The 17,707-nt window shown below is 45.6% G+C and overlaps 1 protein-coding gene across 1 annotated transcript; it reads left to right on the forward strand.

The window, feature by feature from the left end:
* The first annotated feature begins 586 nt into the window (after positions 1-586).
* On the forward strand, positions 587-16,797 carry rpap1 (RNA polymerase II associated protein 1). The gene is made up of 25 exons (XM_080850694.1): positions 587-665; positions 1,030-1,243; positions 1,395-1,543; positions 1,675-1,767; positions 1,873-2,050; positions 2,319-2,477; positions 2,955-3,182; positions 4,090-4,205; positions 4,794-4,892; positions 5,410-5,511; positions 5,831-5,998; positions 6,520-6,693; positions 7,026-7,160; positions 7,443-7,613; positions 7,841-7,998; positions 8,301-8,471; positions 8,857-9,049; positions 9,405-9,514; positions 9,883-10,078; positions 10,540-10,686; positions 10,946-11,088; positions 13,589-14,360; positions 14,868-15,044; positions 15,981-16,037; positions 16,544-16,797. Exons 2-25 carry the CDS (start codon positions 1,054-1,056, stop codon positions 16,709-16,711), a joined length of 4,254 nt encoding a protein of 1,417 aa, XP_080706820.1. The 5' UTR covers positions 587-665; positions 1,030-1,053; the 3' UTR covers positions 16,712-16,797.
* Positions 16,798-17,707: the final 910 nt, after the last annotated feature.

Here is a 17,707-nt window from a genome sequence, read left to right on the forward strand (position 1 = left end):
TGGTGACCACATCGGCTGTTGTGCGCGCTCTCCAACAGTGCAATTAATAGTTTGCTGATGGAAAGGCTGCTCGGCCACTGCGCACATGGACACAATTCTTCTCAAGTCAATGATCGCACAGTCTGTTTGTGATTTAGATCATATGAAGTTGCCTAACAGTTTGGTAAAAGCAACTGCAGGCTAGATAGTAACAATACACACAAGAAATATGTTGATAAAAAATAATACGCAGAATCTAGTTTGTGTTCCTATCACTGCCCTCTTCAATTCCTTAAAATATCTCAGTTTTATCTGACAAAACAAATAACTGCAAAAAATAAAACATTAAAATTAGTGCTGACTAGCGCCCTACCCGGGAAATTAGCCTTAACATGAAGCGATATTAAGCATGTGTGTCAAAACTAATGTGAACGTGCAATGGTGTACGTCTTTTCTTTTGTGTTGCGACCAAGCCGCAGGTATCAACGACGCGTCAAAAAAATCAAGAGTTACATTGCTCAGAAACGCACAAGTAGTGGACGGACTTTTATTTTGAAAATCCAATAACAGGAAGTACATCCATTGTGTCAACACACGCTGTATTGTAGTTGAAGTCGTGAATTGCAACAGAAGGTCCCTATTTTATGAAGTCTTGCTGATTGAATAATTTATAGGTATATAGAAAGGTAAACACCTTCATGTCATGCATGCTTTTTTCTGTTACACGTCTTACCCGCATTGTTCTGTAGATAATCGTGTAAGAAACATGCCTAGCTAGCATTTCAAATGTAAAGGAAGCTAGCAGTACCTTTACTGTCCCATGTTGGTTCACGTTGAACCACAAGTTCAGACAGCTTCATCAGTGATGGTGTATGGAGCTGGCAACACCAGCCTCATCTTTAACATGAGCTAGTCATTGCTTTATGTATAAGTAACGGTTATAAGCATTGTCAGTCCCTGTCCACCCAAGTTCAATTGAAACTGTGCACAAATATGTGCGAAGTTGTCAAATGAGCATTTGATGTAGCAAATGTTTAATTGTCCTTATAGGTTTAGTCATACTCGAAAGGAGGGATGTTGCGACGTCCCAAAAACACAGATTCGGAGGATGATCTCCTACGCGAGCAGGAACGGTTTTTGTCATCAGGTACCTCGCCATCAATCGTCAATGTGGTGCGGCGTCCTGACAAACGCCGAGGCGAACAGGGGACGGGTGACCCAGAAAACAGTGAGGACAGCCAGAGAGATATCGTCACCATCGAAGGTAGTCCACTCTCACTGAGATTGGCATTCAACAGCAGTAGTTGCTTTCCAATAAAAATAATAAAGGAAAAATTATTGTAGAGTTTTCAAAACTAAACTAAATGTTGTGAATTCAAAGTAAAAAAATATTTAACATGTGTTTTATTCACAAGATTTACCAGATGAAATGCCCTCCCTTACACCTGCACCCCCCAAGAAGTCACGCTTTAAAAAGGTCCAAGTGCACTTTGAGGATGAAGATGCTGAGGAGACACTGGACAGACATGACTCACACATCAGTGCTGTTCTCTCCAGGATAGTTGTCAGTATAATCGTGGTCTAATATCCCTTTCAAACCCTTTGGTTTTGGGTCTTCATCCATTTTTGTTTGAACCCTTTGAGTCCCTAAGTGTCGAAGAACAAACATAAAGGTCTTTTCTCATCTTTCTTTAGGAAAGAGACACAAGCACTGTGCCTATATGCCTTCCTGCAGTAACCGGCTTTGCATTTCCCAAAGTTATGCATCGATCTGAAGGCGTCACTCAGGTAATCAAAAGTTCATGCAAGGTTTACTCAAGCCTTGAGCTTGGACAAAATGTTTCAGACCAAATATATTATATAAAAAAAACGTAGTACCTTTTTGTTTTTCAGGGTAAAAGTACAGTTTCTGGAACCAGGAAGAGCCTTTTTGCCCGTCAGATTGCTGCACAGAGAACCAAAGAGGGGGGACTTCGATCAAAACAAACATCAATCTCTGTTGTTCCTAAAGAACCCCAAAGTGTTGAGTCCCCCACCAGCATGGAATTAGAAAAGCCATCTGGAATTGGAAGTAAGTAAAACTTCTGTTGCTAAATTTGAAATGCAGGGAGGCACACCAAGACAGCCCCTGCCAAAACCAAAAGGAGTGCTCCTCTGTTAGCAATTCAGTTTGGCAGTCTTTGGCAAGACACCATCCACTTAGCTTGTTTGTGGGTTGGCATCCATTTAACCCACGTAATGTGATATTTGTAGTGGTGGTCGGGTGTGTGAGTTTGATATTTAAGGTGTGTTAGTGAAAGAAAGTGTATACTTCTTGTTTGTATTTGCCTATCCTGCAGGTGTGTCAGTCGGCCCTCTCCTAGTGTCGGGGCAGGGCCTTGGACAGGGTGACAGTGCTCTGGAGAGCCTGAAGATTCACCGGGAGAACCAGGCACGTCTGGAGGGCATGACACAGGAGGAGATCCTGGAGGAGCAGAGGAGGCTGCTGGCACAGCTTGGTATGAGAGAGGGCATCAGAGTTATTGTGTGTTGGCTTAGCTGCCTGGCAGAGGTACCAGTGCCACTGAGTGCATCCAACACAAAGCAGCCTGGCCCCTCCTCTGGATGTCTCAGCTGTGCTAAAGGAAGGCTCAGGCTCAGGCTATATATGCAAGATTATGAAGACTTTAAAAAGCAGGGGCACCTGTATCTTGGGCTTCTCTCTAATTTGCACCTATACCTTGCACATATACCTATTTCCTCTGAAATGTTGCATTCTGTGTAGAGCCTACTGTGATTGAATAATGTTTGTTTCTCATTTGAAAATATGACTCAGGTCATTATGAAGAGAATGGCAGGTAGGCCATAGCTTCCAACAAAGCTGCGATGTAGATATATAGGGTCTTCTAGTTGTGTTGTAGGTTGCCATCTGCCACCCCTTTATTGCTAGTTACTGGCTGTATGACTGATGTCCAGTATGTCCTTCCCATCTTCAGATCCCAGGATGGTGGGCTTTGTGCGGGCGCATAAGGGGCAGAAAATGGCTGGTTCTGATCTGGCGGAACAGACAACTTCCTGTGGTCAGAATGGTGAGGTCAGGGGTCAAAAGAAGCCTTTAGTTGTTTCCGCTGCCTCAGTCATGGACATCACAGACACCAGCCAGGAACCACCGCAAGTGGGCATGGAGGATACAGAAGAACCCGAAACAACTCAACAAATCACAGGTGGGTGAGGTTGTATTGATGTGCTTCAGAATTTCCCATATGGATATGCATTCTGTTGTTTGGAGATTAAAGAGAGTGAGAAAGAACTAGATAGATATACTGCTAAATGAGATGACTAAGATGTGCACTGTTAGTCTAAGTTGAAAATTGGTTTTCAGTGATTGATCCTAATAAAACATTTTAGTGAATAGGTGACATACAAAACTCCTCCATTTGCTTTACAGTTTGTTTGGGACTGTGACTGCTATTGCTGTATTCAATTATTATAGAACACAACAAGTACAAAGTGTTCTACCATAGCTTTGACTGCGATGGTGTTTCTGAATGGCTGGCAGTTCTCTTATTCCCCGTACCACTGCAACTAATTGTATATAATACTGTAATGTGGATTTGGCAGAACCTAAAGGCATTGCTGCGTGACTTGAATCCCTGTACTGATGCTGCATTGATTTCAATTAGTCTGATTAGTGCAGCGTGGGCCATGGCGAGCGCTGAAACTCATTTAGGGTAATGGAGGTAAATGGAAGACTTCATACATATGAACATGAGCTCTGAGATTTATGCAGCTCATGGCGGAATGTAGTTTACTCTGTGTTTGATCTCCCATTGGTGTTTGTGGATCTGGCTGTACCTTTTCTTTTTTTCCCCTTCTAGAGTTATTTTTTGTTTCCCTCCATCTTTTATGTTTATGTGCCATTCAAATCTGAAAATTATTATTAGAAAGGAACAGCATGAAGTTAATTGGTGGTTAATGTTTAATGTATTGGTAAATATTGCATATCTGTCATATTTTGCACTTTTGGCACTTTGTTCTTCAATGCTGCTGCCTCTGTAATTGTCTGTAACTCATTGCCATCGCTATACTGCCAATTCTGTAACAAAAGCATTGCCCCCTCCAAAAATCTAGACGAGGACCTGCCATTCAAACCCCAGAAAGATTGGGTGCACATGGACAAACTGGAGCCTGATAAACTGGAGTGGACCAAAGAACTGCCCCCACCAAGACGAAAAGGAACAAAGAAGGTGAGAAAGAGAGACTAATGCTTTGCTTGGTAATAGGGCAGTTAGATAAGGGGCTTAAAAAAAATAATCTGTGATTTTTTTAAGAATTCACCTATAGATAACAGTGTGACTAAAGACACAAAATTTAAATTGGAATATAAATATAAAGGTCAATATCTGTTCAAAATGTGTAGCCTGGATTTGAGAAACGATTTGAGAAATTCACAACTTTGGCCCAGATAAAGACGAATTTGCGAACCGGTCAAAAATGCTCCAAAATGAATACAATAATTTAATGATCCAAATTGAAGATGCAGTCTATAATTTGGTTCGCAAAAGGTTGGTGATATTTGAGCTCAACAGACAATCAAATTGCACCCTATCCCTTGATTGGGTCTTTGTTTGAGTGCAAACATACAGTTAGAGGACTGTGAGGAGCAACTTTCCGTCAAAAAGTGTATGGGAATAGAATCACAGACTGCACCTGCAATACCTCCAATGCCTTCTAAATTTGAGTTCTAAATTTGATTAATGGGAAGGGTAACAGTATGCAAAGTAGCCACTCAGACACCATTTTCAGCTCTCCTGGCTTGCTTGTGTCTTGTCTAGGATATGCAGGCTCGGTTTGACTTCACTGGCAACCTCATCCCTCCATCAGAAGACCTGCCCACACATCTGGGCTTGCATCACCATGGAGACGAGCCTGAGGTAAGTGTAGCCAGGACAGAGAAGGGCTTTCACATTGACAACTGAGAACTAGGAATCAAGTGCTTCTTCTAATTCAATAATAATAATTCAAAATGTGTTCAAATCTGGTAGACTTTTGTTGCTTTTTAAAACGAACCTACTTTGACCTTGTACTGCCAGAACTCATAAGAACTTAACTACTGTTTGAATGTTACAATGCCCTTCTCCTCTGTGTTTGAATTATACAATGCCCCTCTCTTTTAATGCTTTCTTCTCTCCTCACTGCCCTCCCTCGCTCCCTCTCTCTCTCTCTCTCCCTCTCTCTCTCACTCCCTCAATGCTGTCTTCTCTCCTCAATATCCTCCGTTGCTCCCTCCCTTGCCCCCCCTCTCTCTCACCCCCACCCTCTCTCCCTCCCTCACTCCCTCTCTCTCACTCTCTCTCCCCCTCCCTCGCCCCCTCTCTCTCATGCTCCCTCCCTCGCTCTCTCACTCTCTCTCTCTCCCTCTCCCTCGCCCCCTCTCTCTCACTCTCTCAGCTGGCAGGTTACTCCCTACAGGAGCTCTTCATGCTCTCTCGTAGTCTTGTGTTCCGGCAGCGCACACTGGCTCTCAGCACACTGGCCAACATCATCACAAAGGTACAAACAACATAACAAACAAACAATCAATACAAAAAACAAACCTATTCTCAATCAGATGCCCCTACAGGACATAGAGGGAACAGTTAGATAGAGAGTCAAAGAGTGAGTTGGGCTCACCTAGACGCTACTAATGAATAGGTTTTTGAGGGTGTTTTATAATGCTTCTGATCTAGTGGAATGACCTGTGATTGCTCTGTTAGGCTCATGCCTCATATCCATTTGACCAATAGAACCCACACTTTCATATAACCAAACTTAACAATGCACATTGTCATGAATAACTGATCTGTTAATCTCCCTGTCTCTTCTCGTCCAGGCTCGCTCAGGAGCGTTTGCATCGGTGCTGAAGGGCAGTGTGCTGTCCACCCTGTTGGACGCCGGGCTGCTCTTCCTGCTGCGTTTCTCGCTGGACGACGGCGTGGAGGGGGTGATGGCCGCTGCTGTGCAGGCCCTGCGAGCACTCCTGGTGTCAACTGATGACGAGGTGACTGACTCCCTTTAAGGCGTCAGGGTATAGGTGTGAGAATTCCCAGTGTGCAGGGATTGATGGAGCCGAGAACAATGTTTTCAAGATACACTGTAGGTATGAAGTAATTAGGACTGGGTGCAGTATTTCAGTGCATTGCGTTTTATTGGAATTTTGTTTTTGCACATTTTGTTTGTGAAATTATTTTGAGACGTAATATCCCAGTTTTTATATAAAATCAACAATAAAGAGTTGTAGAGAAGACTAGAAGATGATTCAAAAGTGAAGAGGGAATGTAGAGTTGATAGTCGACAATAAAACTGATATATATCTCTTCCAATGTGTGAAAATCCAGTTAAATTACCTGTGAAATTCCATGAAATATCTTGCATGATTGTCCGTACGAGAACCTTCTCATTCAAGGGTACCCTTAAAAAAGTTACAGATAGGGACAGACCAGAATTATTATCCTTTTTTGTCTCTAGTGAGATGATCATATACTGTATATTCAAAAGTATGTGTTTGGGTGTCTACCACAGGACGGTCTGGATGGGACGTTCTCCTGGCTCCTTGGCATGGCCTCTTTCCCCCTCCTGCCCACCACCCAGGAAGAAGAGGACGAGGAGGATGAGGATGAAGATGTCAAAGAGACACAGAAGGAGAAGGAGGAGAGGAAGTCAGATCATGAGGTGGCACGGCAGGATGTGGTCAAGGTGAGCATGGTCTCCTGCTGGTCCTTGTTGTTGTCTTTTACTCTCTGTTTTGTCTTGGCATATTCTGTCTGTTTCCTTTGCTAGTTCTATCTTTCTTTTGTCTTCTACTTCGTGTTTGTGAGGTGTAAGCAACGGTGCAGTGCAATAACACAAAAATATGCTCCCATCTACATAGAACCTTTAAGCTTACTGAAAGCATCTCTGCTCAGTATACATCATTGAGTAAGGCTTGTAGCTTTTTGTAATGATCAGATGCAACACATCTTCGTGATGATGAGTGTCATTACTTGTAGAGGTTCTAAACACATTTTGGTTTTGTGGTGTTGTTAAAGGGGCTGTTGAAGATGAATGTGTTGCCACGGATACGCTACATCCTGGAGGTGGTGCGTCCGTCTCCACGGGTGGTGCTGGACCTGCTGGAGGTGCTGGTGCGGATCACTCGCCACTCCACTTCTGCTGCTGCACAGGTAACCCACACACACACACACACACACACACACACACACACACGCGTACATGTATTCGTGTTTACAGGTAATTCAAAGTTAGGACTAGTTGACTTTAGTTGAGTTTATAGTGAGTTGATGTTGACAGTTTATTTATATTGATATTTAATGATCAAATAAAATAAAGTAAACACACACACACACACACACACACACACACACACACACACACACACACAAATGGAGACATGTAGGACTAACACAGGTCCATCAACATTCTCGTTCTTGCCTTTGTGACTGTAGGTTGTGGACTGCCCCCGCCTAATGGACACTGTGATGTCAGAGTTCCTGCCTTCCTCCTGGGCCCCACCCTCCTCACCTGCTCCACAGTCTTTGTACGGGTTGCCTGTTGCCATGGCGATGAAGCTCCTCCGCGTGCTGGGCACAGCGGGACGGCACGTCTGTGCCAGGCTGGTGAGTGTCATTGGCCCGCCTGTCATTGGCACAGTGAGCTGATAACACATTCATGTTGACATGGGTGTTAGTGCACTCCGTCACTGGCATTTGGTGCTTTCAGCACTCTGTGAATTTCTATTTAGGGAGTCTCATTGCATCAGTTCAGGGTGAAATTGCACTGTTTGTGCAACTATTTCGGTAAATATTTTATTCGTAAGAAAATTAACCTTTGTTCTCACTTACAGCTGCACTCGCTGGGTGGGAAAGAGCGTTTGTCTCTGCTGCTGGCAGTGGAACCAAGTGAGCTGCTCCTAGAGGCGGGGGAGGCGTTTCGCTGTAGCACCGAGGCCTACAGGATGTGGGCTGTAGCTGCCAGCTATGGTCAGGCCTGCAATTTGTACAGGTGAGGACAAGAAACACAGATGACCCCTCGTCACTTGAACACCTAGCAGATTGTAAGGACTAAGGTCTTTAACTGCTTGCCTTCTGTTGACTTGTCAGTTGGGCACCCTGAACACGTCTGGTACTGGCACTTGCTGTTAAATCAAAGGTGTTTAATCTCATCTACAAATGGGATGATGAGGCTGTATTTATTTACACTGTTCCAGAATGCACGCCTGATGGAGCACATCAGTCTCAGTTGAGCAGATGAACTCAGCATCTCTATACACTTGAGGTAAACCTTCATCTCTCTCTGACATGCAGTGATCTCTACCCCGTTCTGATGAAAGCGCTGCAGTCCTTCCCCCGACCCATTTCCTCCACCGGTCACGTGCTTCCGCTGGAGCTCCAGAGAGCCCAGGCAATCCTGACGCTCCTCACCCAGGTCACGCACACCGCAGGCTGCCACCAGGAGCTGAAGGCCGCCCTGGCCAGGTGAGGCTGCTGGTTTCCCTACAGCTGGAGAAGCCTATTTAGCCATTCAACTGGAGGAATTTGCTTAACATACTTTAACCAGACGACCCCTGTGTTAAACTTTTTTTATGTGTGCATGCTCCTATTTATGCTCTAGGAAACACACGTTTTATGGGTCTTAACGTTTTACAGTTCACAAAGTAAAGCCCCAGAAAAAATGATGAGCTACATCATTTTACTTTATATCACCATCATTTTAATGAATAACTGCAACAAAGGCCATGGGTCTCTTGTGAGCACAAACACTGGTGAAAATCCCTCATCTGCACTGTACTGTGAGTTGCTTTGAGCTTATCCCCAGCATTCTCTATATCAGTGCATTTAATGTAATTGTTTTATTTCAAAGTTCCCAGGGTGAGTGCCCTCCACCCCCTCCAGTGGCATGGGGTCATGTGACTGGACTGCAGCCGACTGTGATTGGTCAGCTAAAGGGGTGTATGAAGGGGCTGTGTGAGGCGGGGCAGCTGGAGAGCTCACTGAGTCTGCTCCCCTCTTACCTGCTCTACCTGGGGGCCTTCTACTCACAGCTCCCTCTACAGGTGAACACAGTGGCACATCCTCAGATGAAGGTTGGGCGTTTTTAGCTGGGCGTTCGAAAAAACACATTGAATATTTTCGAGTTATTTAAGCACTTGGAAAAGTATAATGGGGACATCATCAATGTCAGTAAAAAGAAGATTTCTTCCATTTTTAATAAAACTTCTCGACCTCTCGAATTACCTAAATCACTCTAATGCATATGGCAAGGATGGCAGGGATACATCAATGCTATGCCTGTGTCAAGGCCTTGTGTGTCTTTTTGCTTGCCATTCATCATTAGTAGAAAGAAAAGGTGTTGTGCCATTTTGTAACTGGAGCAGTGGTGTGTAATCTGTGTTGTGTGGTTCATCTCAGAGCTCCTTTCGGCCAGTGGAGTGTCTGCAGGAGCTGGAGTCTCTCACCTCAGAGATACTGCTGCCACTGATCTCCCATCAGGCAGTGCACAGGATGATTGGCAACCTCAAGTAAGTGAACTGACGGGCTGTGTGGCTGTGCTATGATGCTCTGTTCTGGTGAAAGTATTAAAATGAAATGGCTCTTATTCACTGGCTTGTCATCGGTTTAGAATACTGCAGTGACACAGTGTATGTGCTCTACTGGGGAAAAAAGTGACTGAGAAATCCTCATGTGTGAGTATTAAGGGGAAGCTTGTGATTCGGACAGTGGAAACATGACCCCAGACTAGCATTCATACTTTAAAAATCTCTTACACATGCTTGAGTGGACTACATCTCCTTTCTCATGACCTTGCTACTCGGTCAGGGAAGGACGTAATGTTTAGCATGTCTCGTTTTGAGTCACTCACCCTGTTCCATCTGTGGGGATGTTTCAGGTCACACTCGGCCGTGTGCAACCCGCTCTCCTGCGGCCCGGGGCCTGAGGCGGTGGCCAGCCTGCCGGGGTTGGCCTGCTCTGGGGAGAGGAACAGCAGTGGCCTGGTCGGCCCTGGATCCCCATTCCCCCTCCTCACCAGCCTGTACTACCTGCTGGACATCATCACAGGCATACACAAGGGACTGGCCAAGAAGGTGAAGACTACAGTGAACGAGTTTTTGGACGCTTTATTCTTGCAGGGTTTTGCTCTCTTAGACTTAAATATAATTTCACATTCAATACAGAATACTATGCTACTATGAAACTGGCTTGTGCCAAACTTGAAACTTGTAACTCGTGCCCTGATTTCCCCTCGCAAATTGGCTTTTGTGGGACTGTTTTGTGCTGCCACCTAGTGACTATCTAGCACTAGCATATTTTGAGTAGCGGATAATTTGTCATATTATACTCATATTTTGAGTTTGTTCCAGATTTTGATTTGAAAATTGTTTTCCCATCTGTGTTTGCATGTCTGCCTCTCAGAGAAAGATGCACCTCCCAGCATCATATTATCTCAAAATGAATGCTTAGTCGTTATGAAGCATTCACTGGAAAATCTGCCCATGTCCATATCCATGATCTAAACTGTGTTATCTTTTTGCCCTTCTGACCCCAGTTCAGTGTGCTGCTCCTGACGGACTCTGTGCTGGCGTACCTGCACAGCTGTGCCCAGGCCATGCCCACCCTCACCCACAGCCGTGCCTGGCTCCTGAGGCATGAGCATCACCTGCTCTACCTGCTGCTCCGCCTGGCACACAGATTGGTACAGTTTTGTCGTGTGTGTGTGTGTGTGTGTGTGTGTGTGTGTGTGTGTGTGTGTGTGTGTGTGTGTGTTCCAGGTTGTAATTGTTGTGTTGCAGTGGAGTTGAAAACCTCTCCCAGTATGCACAGTTTGTGGGCACCATGTTCCTATGACATAGGCAGTCTATGCACCTTACCGTTCTGGACAAAATGTGCTTTTATTTGTTATGTGTGTGTGTAGTGTGCAATGATCAATGCAATGTTACTGGATTTTATTTCAGGTTCCAGTTGACCCTGAAGTGGCAAAGCAGGCCTCCCTTTTCCATCAGGTTGCCCTAGTGATCCTTCCGTGGTTACTGCCAGGAAGTGAATACGTGGCACATGAACTTTTTTCCTCCATTATCTTCAACCAGGCCTTCATACCGTGAGTACTCCTCCTCTTGCAGCTGTCAATCATAGATGAAACTGCCCTGATGGTGCAGCAGGTATAGAAAAATCCCACTGGCTGTGGCTGTTGGACTTGATACTGCTAAATGTGGTTGCTGGTTGATCGTGTGAAATAACACAATTTACTGTTTGAAAAACTGGTAGGTTGCCCAGTGATTCATTTGTTTTATCAGCTGCATTCCATAGTTGGACATACTTGTTGCCATATCTTTATAAATTCAGGTAAATGGAGATTAATTCTTGCAATTCAGCTCTCTACAGTACAGACACTTGAACATCTACGACACCAGACCTGGTGCAAATTTAGTTGTTATGTATTGTGTGTCTCGTACTGGCACTGATCAGTTGGTTCAACATACACTGTTCTTCCAGCATGTGTCTAAGTGGATATTCATTGTTTTGCTGTTTGGTCCGAAAGTCACTCCAAGTCCCATTTCCTGCCATATTGTCTGGGTATAGTCTCCAGATGCATGTTCAATGCAGTAGTGTTGCATGCAGTGTGTTTCTTTGGTTGAGTAACGATCTATGTATAGCTTCAATTGAAAATATTCAAGGGATAAACTGAAAACCAAACATTCTCTCTCACACAAAGACACAGACACAAACACATACAGATGTACCCTTCCAAAAGCCACCAACAAGTTCAGCCTCATTAAACATTTATGTGTTTGTGTTCCGGAATAGAATGCCGCATCATAAAAGATGCATGGCGGTCAAAGGAGCGGATCATGAGCAAACCATAAATAGAAACTGCTGCCATCCACGCTGGGAGATGACAGGGTCTGTGATGGCACTACAGAGATGCACAAATTTGGTTGAGATCAATGAAAGCGGTTTGCCACATGCATGTGTTTCTCCCGATGGTCGTACCGACTTGTGTGTTAATGTAGTTTTTCATTAAAGCCACGTTTAAACTGCAGAAGATAAGTAGGAGGTAGTGAAGGCCAACTTGCTGGCTTCCTTAAGCATCTGCTTCATATTATGCTGCAAATTCCCTTAACTTTAGTTGGTAAACAGAGGCTGGCCTGACATCAGTTGGTGTGCCTCATGCATGGTTTAGGCCTGGAGGTACATTTCAAGTAGGTGTTTCTGTGTAGCGGAGGATAGTAAATTGCAGAGGCTTTGATCATGTGTTTCTCTCAGGACAGCAGGCCAAGTTCACATGGCCAATGCCTCCATCATTAGCTTTTAAATGCTAATGATGCAGAAACACGATGGTTCAGTCCAGTTTTGATGACGGACAAGTTCTACAAGTCAACCTTAATAAGTACAAATATTTAAGAGGTCCTAATAGCACCATCCTAAGAAACGTTGAGTCCACCATAAAAATAATTACTCCTTGCAAGAGAAACTTTTCATAAGGACCACATTTAATAAATGCTATTCACAAACCCTCACCCTGTGAGAGACTAGCAGAAATGTTATTGGATCAGTCTTTGCTCGATAGATACATTTCAAGACTAAATGTTGAGTGTTTTGAGCAAATTTAAAAGAACTGTGATCCAGCCACATATTAATTTTAGTTTGAATTTGACTTTACTTTAAAGCCATTTTGGATGTACCCTCTCATTAGCTATCCTGTCAAAAGGCGGACAAAACTGGAGTTTGGGGGTCTAAGAAGTTTTAATTTGCATGCAAATTTTGTAAACGTCCTGTTACATCCTGTTAAGTAATGATTGCAAGTGATACTGATGTTTGGTGTCCTGTCACCCTTAAAGGCAGCTTGTATGGGCCTGCTGGATGAATCACTTTCATTTGTTTAGACGTAATTTGAGAGCAACACCATCTATGGTTGCATGTAAACCGGACAAGGCTGAATTTCTTCTTCAGCAAGCTGGACAATTATTACTCTAGTCGCCGTTCTAAACATAACAAAACACTAAAGTATTTTGTTTACATAAACAAGCATGCTGTATCAGTTTATCAACAAGGTCAGGAAATGTTGAAGCTTAGCACGAAAGACTGACAGTTTAGTAAATATTATGGATGATAAGATGGATTTTGAACACGGTGGTTTGTCCATGCGAATGCAAGGTGCTAGGGGCATTTGCTGCGTGTGGATCCTAAATTTAAACCAGCTTGGTCTTTTGGTTTGCCTGGTTTTTACTTTCAGATTTGGGGAAAACAACACTGGGACGTGTGTACTCTCATATAATTTTGCCGCTTTTTAAATATACTTTTATGCCAACCATAAATCTTTTACACAGCATATTTGTTGTTTGGCTGTGATGTTTGTTCTCCATCTGCTCCAAATTTTAAGATATCCATATGTCTGCTTTGTAGCAATACAACATTGCTGCTATCGCCGTATTCAAACCTTGAACAACATGTTCTCACACCCATCTTCATTCTTTTTCACACCGATTCTTCATTCTTCAAGAGTTTGCTTCATTTTCCATGTGTGAGTGTTAAGTTAAGCTCTAATACATTTGTTTCCCCCCTCCCCCTGCTGTTTCTCTCTCTCTCTCTCACCCTAGTGAGGGGGCCAGTGGAGGTCTAGAGGCAGCTGCTCTTGCTGAGCTTCACCTTCAGGAGGGCGTCTCCACTCCCCCTCCTCTCGCTCCTCTTCTCCGGGACGCCTGCACCCAGCTCCCCTCCCTCCGTGGCTGCTACCTCACCCACCTAGCCCACTCCGAGCCCCTGGTCCTGGCCTCTCGCAACCGCCACCTGGGCCGCACGCCCTGGCTCCGCTCCCTCCTCCTCCCCGACCTCTCCCTTGGCCCCTCCCTGCCCTCCGATTGGCCCTACCTGCCACTCATCAGCCTGTACGAGCGAATGGGCCAATCGGACGGTGGCGGTATAGAGACTGAGTTCCTCCCGGCCGGTTCACTGGCGTCAGTCACCCACTGCCTTCAGTGGCTCCTGCTGCTGGAGAGCTGGAGGGAGGTGGCGCTCCGCGTTGTCCCCCCTGTTGCCAAGTTGGCCCGGCTGGCTTGTGTCTTCCTGGCCTCCAGCGACCTCTTCCTGGAGCCCCCAGTGCAGCGCCTCACAGGGGCCCTTTTCGGGGCGCTCACACGTCCCCAGGTGCTGGCTGCGCTGGACCTGGGGGTGCCCCCGCCGGGCCAGGCGTCCTTCCACGACCTGTACACAGCGCTGCTGGCCCAGTACGAGGCCGTGTCGTTCGGGGACGCGTTGTTCGGCTGCTTCCTGCTGCTGCCCCTGCAGCGCCGCTACAGCGCCACCATGAGGCTAGCCGTGTTCGGGGAGCACATGGGGCTGCTGCGCTCGCTGGGCGTCCCACTGCAGAAGGTGAATACGCACAGCCATTCACTCCTCCTTCATGTACACAGCAGCGCTGCCTTTCTTCTTGCTGCCATTCATTCACTCATTTAGGCAGATGTCCATTAGTGCATGAACCAGACTCAACTGGTGCATTATGCAGTCCTCATATTTGGCTCATTACCTGATTGTTTGAAGAGCCAGTGATTCTTGCTGTTTTAAATGTTGCAGTTCAAGGTATACACCAGAAGAGGGAGCTCCTTGCTAATATGATCTACTGCTCATTGTATATACTTTATTAATAAAGAGAGATGGACACCAGTTTTGTTGAGACCAGATTCGTTAACAGATCTGATAAGTGTATAGGTGAAATAAGTGCTCAGTAAGTACGAAGAAATCCTTGTGAGTAAGCTGGCTAAAAGGAGTGGCTATGTTCCAGAGCAGTTGTTCCAGATGTTGTGGAATTGTTACTGGTATTGTTGTTGTTGTAGTTGGAATGTTATTCTTGTTGTTGTTATCGTTTACGTCCCTTCCCAGCTGCCTGTTCCCCTGGAGAACTACACGTGTCCCCCAGAGGACTCTTTGCCGCTGCTGGGGCTCTACTTCCGGGCGCTGGTGACGGGGACGCTGCGCCGAGCCTGGTGCCCCGTGCTTTACGCCGTGGCAGTGGCACACGTCAACGCCTTCATCTTCTCCCAGCAGCCCGCAGCTCAGGTGTGTACACTCACAGACACGCTTACACAAACATTTACACACATACACACAAACCTTACTACTGTGACACAGTTGAAAGAGCTCTTTTTAAACACTAAAATCGTAGTCATTAGGTCATAAGGCCTAATTATCTCGATGAAAAGGCTGGATATTTCATTCACGTTCCTCTTGAAGGTTACGTTACCTTCGGCTCATTCTTCTCTTTAGGTTTCAGATGGATAGTGCTCCACTCTGGGCTTTTTACACTGAGTATCTGACTGAAGCATGTTGTTGTTCACGACACAGTTCTCAACTCATACAGCAGCTTCATTTTGTCAAGGAACAATAGATCCTCTCTTAATGACCGTTTACACTGTGATCCTCCACGCGTTAAATTGCTTCTCTTAAATATGGGGGGATGTTTTCTATTTTTGGTCCTTGGTGTTTGATAGAAAATTGACACCCATGCCAGTAAAGCCTCTTGACAGCTACGATGTGTTTTTTAGTCACCCTCATCACCAGCAGCAGGACATCTTGACCCTGAGCTTTGCCTTGGTGAAATGTCATTTTCTGGTCCTTCAAAAGCCTCGCCATTAGCCCAGGGCGCTAGGAGACAATTCACAGTTCCTCTCTACTGTGACTTATGGTTCGTCTCAGGGCCCAGGGCCCTGACTGGAAGTGTCTGCCTGTTACTTGGTCTTGATCTATACTTGTGCAGTGTCTCACTTTCATATTCACAGATACAGAAAGATACACACAAATGTCCTTTGTGGTGGCCAAGCCCCTGGGGCACTTACCCTCCACTCCACCCCTCCCCTGTGCATGTTCCTCAGTTTAAAGCAGTTCTTTAAAAAAAAAATCCAGCCCATGCTGTTTATCTATCTCTGTTCCGTTTTCAGAAGATGGTCTTATGAGGTGATGTTGTGATGTGTGTGTCTCCTCTCTCCTCTGCTGTAGGAGGTCGAGGTGACACGTCGCAGCTTGTTGAGAAAGACTTACTACCTGACAGATGAGGTAGGGTGTTCATCTTCCTTTTTTTTCTTCATTTCTCACTTTCTCTCCCCCAGGGGCATCATGTCCAACCAACCCGCCACCCCCACCCCCCTTCCTGCCAGTCCCAGTGTCCCATCCATCTTCGGTCTCTCTGTAATCATGGCTGCCGGTCCGAGTGTCCCATCTAACTTCTGTCTCTCTGTAATCCACTGCCACTTTCTCTCTCTTTCCCGTCCTGTCTGCCTGGGCTGTCTCACTCTCCCCCTGCCGCTATTGATCTTCGCCTTGATCTCCATCTTGTTCTCTCACCCTCCTCTCTCAATTTTTTCCCCATCTATTTACTCTCCCTTTGTCTGTCTTATGTCATGATCTATTCCGTGTTTGCTTCCCCTATAACATCCCCCACTACCTCCCCTTCAATTCCATATGTCTTTCTTACTCTCTATCTCTCCTTCCCTCTTATCTCTCCCTCCCCCCTTTCTCTCTTTCCTCCTCTAACATCTGTTTCTGCTTTTTTTCCTCTTCAGGTGTTGAGGGGCCACCTGCTGCTGTGTAAGCTCCCGCAGCAGCAGAGTGAGCTGGGCTTCCTCACCTACGAGCAGCTGCCTCCCCTGCGGGCCCGCTGGCTGGAGAAGGAGCTGGGGCTGGAGGAAGGCAGCGGAGCGGGGAGGAGCAGGGCAGTAACCCCTGACTGATTCCCGCAGGGGCTGAGGGAAACCAAAGGAGCAGACCAGAGACTCATGCCTGTGGTCTGGAGAGACTGATGGAAGGGGAGTTTGAGGCTTGCAGAGGTTTCCAGTGGGATATGGGGTGGGGATAGAGTGGTAGATGGTGCAGATGAAGTCAGGACTTAAACATGCCCTTGAGGAGCTGTGTCAAACATGGATACCAATGCCCATTTATCTTTTTGTAAGTAAAGGTTCTTAATGTACATGTGTGTGAGTTGGTGTCCTTTTGGCTCTGGATGTCTTATTCCAACGATTATGGGTATTGAAGAAGATTGAAGAAGCTAACTGGAGCTGCATGGCACGTGTGGTTGCACATCGACTGGGTGTTAATGTGTGTTTGGGAGAGAGCTATGTACATATGCGCACACACAAAGTAACCTTTCACAAATACACACTTCATGAAAAATTGAAACCTCACCACGCCTCAGGCTTTACTGGTTTTCCATACCATGCACATATGAACACACACACACACACACACACATTAATCACACAGCACGAAGGGGCCCAGTTTGGAAGGTAACTTGTCTGCATCTGTCACACAGCAAGCAGTATTTAAAGGCACAGAGGCAGGGGGCTTAATGAACTGAGTCCCAGTGCAAGAGAACCCATGGGCCAGCACATGACTAATTTCCTCAGCTCAAATGAGTTTGGACATGCAGAGGGACTGATAAAAGAGCCAAGCCATTTGGGAGGAAACAAAGCCCTTTGTCAAGCACAAATCATGATTTTGGGAGAGAGTTAGAAAATACATTTGAATGCACTTTTAATGTCAAGAGGGAAAGGCAACAGGTCAAGGATGGTGCTCCTTTCTCCTCCCCCCTAATATCTTCCTGCTAACTTTTAACCAGATTCATTGCCATTTCTCTCTCATTGAGGCGACTTAACCCATGCCTGCGTAAAATCAAATTTGGAAAATGGCCACAGGGTGTGCCAGACAATGGGATGGTTGTTCTCTCCCAA

This window comes from Sprattus sprattus, assembly GCF_963457725.1.
Source record: "Sprattus sprattus genome assembly, chromosome: 13".
Classification (NCBI taxonomy): Eukaryota; Metazoa; Chordata; class Actinopteri; order Clupeiformes; family Clupeidae; genus Sprattus; species Sprattus sprattus.